We start from the raw sequence: 10,118 nt of genomic DNA on the forward strand, positions 1-10,118 counted from the left end.
TTTTTTTTTTTTTTTTTTTTCTTTTTTTTTTTTTTTTTTGATCCCTTTTTTTTAAATATTTATTATAAAAATGTTTATGTATCGATATATTTTTATTATTATTTTTTTTTTATTCTACGTATTGAACATATATATGTATTTGTATACATGAAAAAATAAATGTAAATATATAATTATATACCAAAAAAAAAAAAAAAAAAAAAAAAAAACTTGAAAATTAGTTATATATATATATAAGTTTATCTTTTAAAAATACGAATGCCAAATTTTATTTGATTTTTTTTTCTTATTTCTTAATATGATACATATAATATACAAAAGAAAAAATTCTTTTTTGTTGAACATTTTTAAAAAGTACAAATATATTTATAACTATTTTTCTATTTATTTATTATATATATATATATATATATATATATATATATATATAATATATATAATGTTGTTTTAATTTTTATAAATATTTATATTTAAAACAAAAAAGGATATTATATAGATATTATTATATGTGAATGATTTTTCCATATTTTTTTTTGACCTTTTGAATCTTGAAAGGAATAAAAACCAAATTTTTTTTTTTTATTAAAACATAAAATATATATATATATATATATATATATATATATATATATATATATATGTATGTATATGTGTATTTGAAAATTTGTTAAAGATAAAACAGATTTAAAATAATATAATAGGGGAAATGAAAAAAGTATTGTTGTTATTTTTTCTATATATTATATATTATACGTAATATAAAATAAATATATTAAGCATATATATATTAATATATAATTATAAACTCATTTATAAGAAATACATTATTTTTTTTTTTTTAAATCAAACACATTTGTAAAAAGTATTTCATTATAATATATAATTATATATATATATATATATATATGCATTATTTATAATATTCTCTTATTTTTTATTTTTTTTTTCTTATTTACATGAATGTTTAAAAAGTTCCTTTCTTTTTTTGTATAATAATTTTTTTTTTTTTTTTTTTTTCTTTTTTCATCATGCGCATATCAAAATTAAAAAAAAAAGAAACAAAAAAAACAAATGTCATTTGGATTTTTCGATTGAAAATTCTGTAAAATTTTTAAAATTATGTTAAAATATTTTTTTAAAATATATGTTATATAAAATATAATTTGTCATATAATAAAATGATATAAATTTAGCATTATAAAAATATAAATATATATAAATATATTTATATATTTATATGTTTTATATTTATGTATTTATTTTATTAAATGGTAATAATAACATATTAAATATATTTATAAAAAATTAACTTGATAGAATATATACATCATGACATAAAAAGAAAAATTAATAATGTTATTTCATAATAAATAAATGAATATATATATATATATATATATATATGTATAAATTAAATAAATTGCAATATTATTCTTTTAATGTTATATTATAAAATAATATGACCAGTAATTAAAATATGTCATTATTTAAAAAAAAAATAAAAAGAGTGTTTTTCAAATATAATATATATATATATATATATTATATACCTTTTAATAATTTATATTATGTATTTTAAAAATAGATATCTCATTATATACAAATGAATAATAATAATCATAATAATCATAATAATAATAATCATCATAATAATAATAGTAATAATTTCTTTTCAGGTAAAGGAAATAATTTATCACCTTATCAAAATCAAATTTTAAATATCAAAAGTAATAATAACAATGCTCATAATTTTATGAATAAAAATGTTCCGACTTATTCTCCTTCTAATATTATGATGCCAAATAAGGATAGCGGCAATTTTAAGAATACACCAGGAAATATAATCAATAGATATAATGTAGAAAATAATAATCATCGTAATTCTTATCATCCTAGTAGCAATAATACTAGGAATAATGTTAATTATATAAATAAAAACATATTATATGGTAACAATAATAATAATAATAGTAATATAAATATAACTAACATTAATAATAATAAGCCATCCATTTCGTCTAATCATCATCCATATCAACAACAACAAAATAATAATAATCATCATCATCATAATATTAATTATAATGAATATATGGATGAAAAAAATATGAATAATTCTCAAAGTATATTTAAAAATGTCACGATACAAAGAAATTCTCAACAGTTTAAGGCATCTGATTTTGCTACTAATATAAATATTATGAACGCACCAAATATGAATGAGCATAACAATATATATAAACGTAATAGTTTAAATATTATAAATAATCCACATATAAATAATAATATTAATAATAAGGCACATATTGTATCAAATAATATGAATGTGCAAACAAACAGAAATAGTAATATAGCTTTGCCAAAAAATATAAATACAAATATAGGAACATTAAAAAATTCAAATCATAATTTAAATAATATAGGAATGAAATACAACACTTTAAACAATAATATGAATAATATAAACAAAAATGTAAATATAGCTAATGTTGGAATGTTAAATATTCAAAGGAATAATAATCCTATGAATCATAATATAAATCAAAATAATTATAATACGGATTTTTATATAAATGAAAATAAAGCAAATCCAAATAATAAAGAAAATAATAATAACCATATAAATAATGAGAAAATGAATTATATACAATCAAATTTATATCGAGATAATACATTAGGTCAAGTAAATTCAAATAATAATTATAATATTGACAAAAATAATTTGCATAATCATACATATATAAATGATAAGAAATATTCAACTGTAAATAATAATATACCTAATGTGGATAATAATATGGTTTCTGGTGTTATGTCTTCTATTAATACTCCAGATGATCTAAAAATGAAAAAAAAAAAAGAAAAAAAAAAAAATGAAAATATATATACTAATATAAATAAGAATAGTATTAATATAGATCATAATAATAATATTATTGTAGATGTTGCAAAAAAAAATAATGACTTTTTTTTACAAAATAACAACCAATATAGTAATATAACAAATAAACAAAATAATAATTTAGGTCATTCAATGAATAATTATTCTATTAATAATTCAACGACATCAGATGTTATAGGCATTGTAGAATTATATAAAAATTCTTTAAGTAGTAAAGCAGTAAACAAGAAAAAGTCTAAAATAATAAAGGATGTTATGGAAGATAATAAAAAAAGAAATAAAAAGGAAAAAAAAAAAAGCTTACAAAATAATGATTCGATATTAAATAAAATGAATAAAAATGAAAACGTAGAATGTTCAAATGGACCACAAATTTTTGATAATAAAAATTATCAAGTACATAATAATATTTATAATAATAATGATAATAATTTAATTCCTAACAAAAATAATGACAGTGTCATTGGAAATATTAAAGAAACAAATAATATAAATGATATAAAATCTGAAGATATAGAAAAAAAAAATAAAGAAATAAATAATTATTATTATGCTAATAATTATCAATGTATAAAAGATGAGAAAAATAATAAACAATATCTTTTATGGAATAATAAAAAGATAGACGTAACATTTGTATGGTTATTTATAACTAATGAGTTCAATGAAAATAGAAAAAAATATACAGCCTTTTTGCCTTATCTAAAACATTTCTATCCAAACAGATTAAAGGATTTAATTGAACAGTTAGAAAAATATTCACTCTTGACATTTAATTATATTATAAATAGCTCTTACAACATGCAAGTGGAATATAACAAGAATAAAGAACAGAACAATAATAAGAAGAATATTCATAATAATAATAATAATAATAATAATAATAAGGATGATAATAATAAGGATGGTAATAATAAGGATGATAATAATAAGGATGATAATAATAAGGATGATAATAATAAGGATGATAATAATAAGGATGATAATAATAAGGATGATAATAATAAGGATGATAATAATAAGGATGATAATAATAAGGATGATCATAATAAGGATGATAATAATAAGGATGATAATAATAAGGATGATAATAATAATGATAATATTAATAATAACAATATGGATATCACTTCAATAAATAAAAGTGATAATATAAATAATAATCGTAACAACACAAACGATGAAAATGTTTCACTCAATGAAACCTTATCTTCAGATAAATCTACATTAAATACGAACAAACAAATAGATAATACTAATATTAATAATATAAATAGCGGATTTAATAATATTATAAAAAACATGAGTATTGACGATAATACTATAAGAAACATTATGAACAATATGGAAAATTTGACAAAGGGTAAAAAGAAAGGAAGAAAAAAAAAACAAACAATAGAAAACAACGATGATATTAATAAAGAAGATAAAAAAGGTAGCAAAAAAAATAAGAAAAAGGATACTATAAATGATAGTAATGATAACAATAATGAGAATAAAAATGATCAGGGTGAATCAAAAAATGAAGAAGAAAAAAAAAAAAAAACCAGAAAATATAGAAAGAAAAGTAAAATAACAAACGATGATAATAATGAAAAGATAAATGAAGATAATATAAATTCCAACAATCAAAAAAATGATTTAGTTAAGAAAGAAAATGTATATAGTGAAGAGAAAAATGTAAAGGAGGATAATATTTCTAATGATACACCTTATAAAGAAAATAGAAGAAATACTTTAAATTTATTTAACTTAGATGAAGGTACAATAAATATGGATCTTTTCAATTTATCCTTGTTAGAAAATGATGATACTTTAAATAAAAAAGAAAATAATATTTTATCAAAAGATAATATGTCTTCCTCCTTTTATACATCCCAAAAAGAAATTAATAATAAAACTGACATAGACATAGACAAAGATCAAAGTGACAAACATGAGAATATTGAAAATTCTGAGAATTTAAGTATGCAAAAAGATAAATCAAACGACTTATATCGTAATAATAATGATAAAATTATAAAGGAAACAAGCTCAATACCATTTATGAAGAACACTAAGGAAAACTTTTATGAAAAAACCAAAGAAATGTTTTCAAATTTATTATCGGATACAAAAAAAGGTAAAGAAGAGGAATTAAATAATCAGATGGATAAAAATGATGTTAATATATCAAGTGGCATATTATATAAGGAAGAAGGTAATAAAGAGTTAGAGAATGAAAAACATTTTGATGATAACACAAATGAAGAAAAAAAAAATGTGGACAGTGTGGAAAATAAAGAAATGATTACAGAACGAGGAAGAAAAAAGAGAAAAAAGGAAGTTTTAGAGAGGAAAAAAAAAAATCTAAATAAAGATATAATAAAGAGTGAAAAACGAGTTCGAAAATATAGGACTAAAAAGATGTTATTGAAGGAGGCCATGGAAAATACTAAATCCAACAATATAGTTGAATATAATACTACATCTAATAATAATAATAATAATAATAATAATAATATTAATAATAATAATGATGATGATAATATTATGAATCATGATATGTTTTCTAATTCGTATGATAATTCATATATTAAGAAAAATAAATATAATAAGAAATTGTGTTTCCCACAAAATAATTTATTAAGTAATTTTAGGAGCGAACCAATAATGATACAACAAGATAAAAAGAAAATAATAAAAATAAATACCATAAATAAAATTAAAAGAAAATATAAGAAATTTGGCTTCTGTATTAATAAAATTTTTAAAAAAAAACGTATACGTGATATTATTGCATTGAATGAAAACATACATAAAAATAAAGATTTATTAACTCTATTTAAAAAAAAAGATCTTACTAATTTAAAGAATAAAAATTTTTCTTTTTTTATGGATACATTAAAACTTGAACAAATTGATATCCTAATAATAAAGAGAATACAAATGTGTTTAGAAAAAATAAAAAATACTCTCCTACTTACATGTACAATAAATAATGTTCAAGAAATTGTCAAGATTTTAAAAAAGGCATTTGAAAAGAGATTATATTTAATGTGGCCTCTAATTGAATTTTCAAACAAATATAGACTAGATCAATATTTTCATTTGCTTGGAAAAAATAAAAATCATATAAATTCTTCTTTTAAGGATACAAGGTTATTCGTTCATCAGGTAAAATATATAAATAATAAATAAATAAATAAATATATATATATATATATATATGTATATGTGTTTATTTTATTTTTTAGAATATAAGTTCATTAATCCTATATTTTAATCAGCGATCTATGGACGACAAATGGGTAATGCATAATATATGCATATACGTAAAGGAATTTATATATATATATATATATATATATATATATATATATATATATATTTTGTGTATGTATAGTTTTTTTATTGAACAATATATTTATTATATATATATTGTATAATTTAAAATTTTAAGGTTGAATATTTGAAAAGCCAAATGAAACCAAAACGTAGGAGGAGGAAAACAAAAATGAAGGAACAATTTTTGGAAGACAAACCAATAGATGTAATAAAAAAAAAAATAATAATAATAATTGAATCAAAAAGAATATTTGTTAACATATTTTTATTTTATTTCATTTTATTTATGTATGTATTTGTTTATTATTGTAGTACTTGAATAGTATGAACAGTCAGCATTCGAACAATATTTTAGGGGAAAATTATAGCGAAATTGATACTGTGGAATCTAAGGCCAACGAATATGCATTTGTAATTAAGGAAAATGAAAAAATAAAAATATATATATATATATATATATATATATATTTATTTATATATTTATATTTTTTCTATGGAATAATATATAGGTTGGTTATAATCAAAAGAGGCTCTTAACGCAAATAACACCATATGATTATAGAGTTGTTTTAAATTCAAATTTTTGTAATAAATTTTTTACACCTAATTGGAGGTATATAAAATAATTATTTATTTAACACACAAAAAAAAAAATAAAAAATAAATAAATACATACATGAAAAATATATATATATATATATATATATATATGTATATTTATTTTATTTTTTGTGGTCTATATTAAATTTGTGTATTTATCTTTGTTGTTTTAAACATTACATTATAAATACAATAATAAATACACAGTCTTGTTTGCTTTAACACTCATTTTATGGTTCACTTATTTATGCATATTTTTTTTCTTTTGTTTTTTTTTAAGAGAACAACAAAGCATGTTTATTGACAATCTTCATTTCGATATGGTACCAGACACCGAAGAAATAAAAAAACATTTTGAGAATGTGTACATTAGATATATGGAATATGATGAGGAAAAATTAAGATCAAAATTAGAGAATAAAACGAAGGAACATAAAATAAAAGATAAAAAATATAAAATGTTACTTAAAAAAAAAGAAGGAAAAGGTAAACCAGGAAGGAAAAAAAAAATAAAATTGGAAAATGAAATAGTGTCTAACGAAATAAAAATTAAAAAACCCAGAAAAAAATATGAACGATTAAAACCAAGAAAAAGTAAAAATGCTACTAAAAATTTAGAAAACAGTGGAAATGTCGAGAAGCAAATAAATAATGAATTAAGCCTTACAAATAATGAAAATAAACATAAATCTAAAAAAGGAAGAAAACGAAAAGAAAGTAAATTAAATAATATAAATATGATTGAAGATATAAATGTCGCTAAAGCGAGCCCCGATACATTACATAAAACATCCTTAGAATTTATGAATCCTAATATATTTACTTAAATGTAGAAAAATATAGAATTAGAAAAAATGAAGAAATATTATAATTACACATATGATAAATTTTTTTAAATATAAATAAAAATAAGAATTTTGGTTATCAAATATATAAATATATATGTGTATGTATTTTTTTTTTTTTTTTTTTTTTTTTTTTTTTCTTTTTTGTGTATTAATAAAAAAGAACTTAAAAATATATTAACGTTAAATTGTTAATAATAAATATAATATATATATATATATATATATATATTTTGAGATGAGTTATATTTATGGAATATACTTTTGTTGAATTATTAAAATGAATATTAATAATGAGCGATGTATATACATATTTTAAGGCTTTATTATTGCTCATGTTAATATTTTGTTTAATATAAATATTCTTTCTAATAATTTATATCTTATAATTTTTGACAAACATATATATATAATATATATATTATATATAGATTTGTAGTATTTTTTTTTTTTTTTTTTAATTATATCAATTAAATTTATTGTAATTCTTTGTTCTTTTATTTAATAAATATATAACAAATTATCTTTTCTGAAAATAAATGTTCCATCATGTATGAAAATAAAATAGTATCACTTCAAAAGGATAGACGAAAATATCTGCAGAGCTGTATTGAAAATATGTCTATAACCTTTGTGTTATTTGGTACTATAAATATTTTCTTTAATTTATTGATAGTAATCATAATAGGAAAATATTTAAAACAAAATATTTTATATATATTCCAAAGACAAAACAATAGGACATATGTATATACAAATATATATGTATATATGTATTGTATTTTTATTAGAACCTTATAAATATAGGAAGAATAAATTACGATCATTTTTTTAAATTATTTTATTATACCTCTGGTTAATATATGCGAAAAGTTGTTATACATATATATATATTATATATATTATATATATATATATATATATATATTTTTTTTTTTTTAGGGTTATGGATTATAATAATTTTAGTACAAATTACCAGTTATTTATTTTCTTCAGGATTTTTTGAAAGTAAGTTGGCTAATTATTTATGTAAACTTGTGAAGGAATAAAAAAGTTCTCATTTATACAATTGAACGTTCATATGATTTTCATAGATTTGGCTACTATATTTTTAAATGACAATGAAAGAAATAAGGGTTTATAAAAAAAAAAGAAATAATAAAATAAAATATTATCTTCTTTATATTTGAAATAACATGGTAGGATTAATTTATTAGGTGATATCTGGAATATTCAAAACATTGGGATGTTCTTAAGTAAAGAAGGAAATATATTCATACATACATACATATATATATATATATATATATATATATATATTTTCATTTATTTATTTATTATACTACTTCCTTTATTATGTACAGTTAATATTATAACTCTTGGGTGGTTGTCCATTTTTTCCTTCTATGGTACAAAGGGGAATAATTTTAAAAAATAAAAAAATAAAAAGAAATGATTCAATAAATTCTTCCCTATTAATTCATAGAAAACATAAAAGAAAATATATATATATATATATATATATATATATGTGATATATTTGTTTTATATTTGTTAGGAATATTTTCATATATAATAAATAGCTTCGATTTAATAAATGGTTTTATGATTTCCACAACTATTTTAAATTTTTCAATAAATTTGTAAGGAGAATGATATATATATTACATATATATATATATATATATATATATATATATATTATTTATTGGTATAATATTTTTCTTTTTTAGACTTTTCGTCCTTAACCAATTTTTATATTTTTTGTTAAAAGTTCATGAAATTAGAAATATAGAATTCAATAATTGCTTGATACATTTCTTACCTGGATTTTCCAGAGTAAAATATATAAAAAAAAAAAAAAAAAAAAAAAAAAAAAATATATTAAAATCCAGGAAATTATAATTTATACTTCTCACAAAACCTATATATATCATTCATTAAATATATGAAATATTTTAAAATGTTTAAGATGTTAGAATCCATCGTTTTATCAGTTAAATCTAAAATAATGGACAATTTATTAAATAAAGATTATATAAAAGAGAAAAATAAAAAACGATTTATAGACCATAACTCTTATCCATACGGTGAACAATAAGAAAAATAAATTCACAACAACAAATGATTAGCATATACATTATTATATTCTTAAATGTATTTTTTTTTGTTTTTTCCTTTAAATTTTTAGAGAACTTGTTTTTAATTAATTAAAATAATAAAGAAATGAATCATATATTGAGATATATACAAATTGTTTAATCATTTAGTTGTTGGCACTTTTTAAATTACAACAAAAAAATATAAAATAAAATAAAATGTAATATAAAATATACATTTCGCTATTTCTATTAAAGGCCTGTTTTTTTGTTTTTATTGTTCTTTTTTTTTTTTTTTTTTTTTTTTTTTTTTTTTTTTTTTTTGTTTTTTTAATTTTTTATATA

General features: G+C 17.8%; 2 protein-coding genes across 2 annotated transcripts; both read left to right on the forward strand.

Annotated features, from left to right (window-relative positions):
* Window positions 1-1,603: 1,603 nt before the first annotated feature.
* On the forward strand, window positions 1,604-7,656 carry PGSY75_1361200 (hypothetical protein; the record flags this gene model as incomplete). Its single annotated transcript, XM_018787637.1, has 6 exons — window positions 1,604-6,058; window positions 6,139-6,192; window positions 6,345-6,434; window positions 6,542-6,640; window positions 6,739-6,842; window positions 7,110-7,656. 6 exons carry the CDS (start codon window positions 1,604-1,606, stop codon window positions 7,654-7,656), a joined length of 5,349 nt encoding a protein of 1,782 aa, XP_018640379.1.
* Window positions 7,657-8,223: 567 nt separating this feature from the next.
* PGSY75_1361300 (hypothetical protein) lies at window positions 8,224-9,888 on the forward strand (the record flags this gene model as incomplete). Its single annotated transcript, XM_018787638.1, has 10 exons — window positions 8,224-8,349; window positions 8,466-8,529; window positions 8,617-8,682; window positions 8,769-8,810; window positions 8,892-8,930; window positions 9,039-9,083; window positions 9,233-9,317; window positions 9,408-9,513; window positions 9,647-9,764; window positions 9,866-9,888. 10 exons carry the CDS (start codon window positions 8,224-8,226, stop codon window positions 9,886-9,888), a joined length of 714 nt encoding a protein of 237 aa, XP_018640380.1.
* Between the last annotated feature and the right edge of the window lie 230 nt (window positions 9,889-10,118).

This window comes from Plasmodium gaboni, chromosome 13 (assembly GCF_001602025.1).
Source record: "Plasmodium gaboni strain SY75 chromosome 13, whole genome shotgun sequence".
Classification (NCBI taxonomy): domain Eukaryota; phylum Apicomplexa; class Aconoidasida; order Haemosporida; family Plasmodiidae; genus Plasmodium; species Plasmodium gaboni.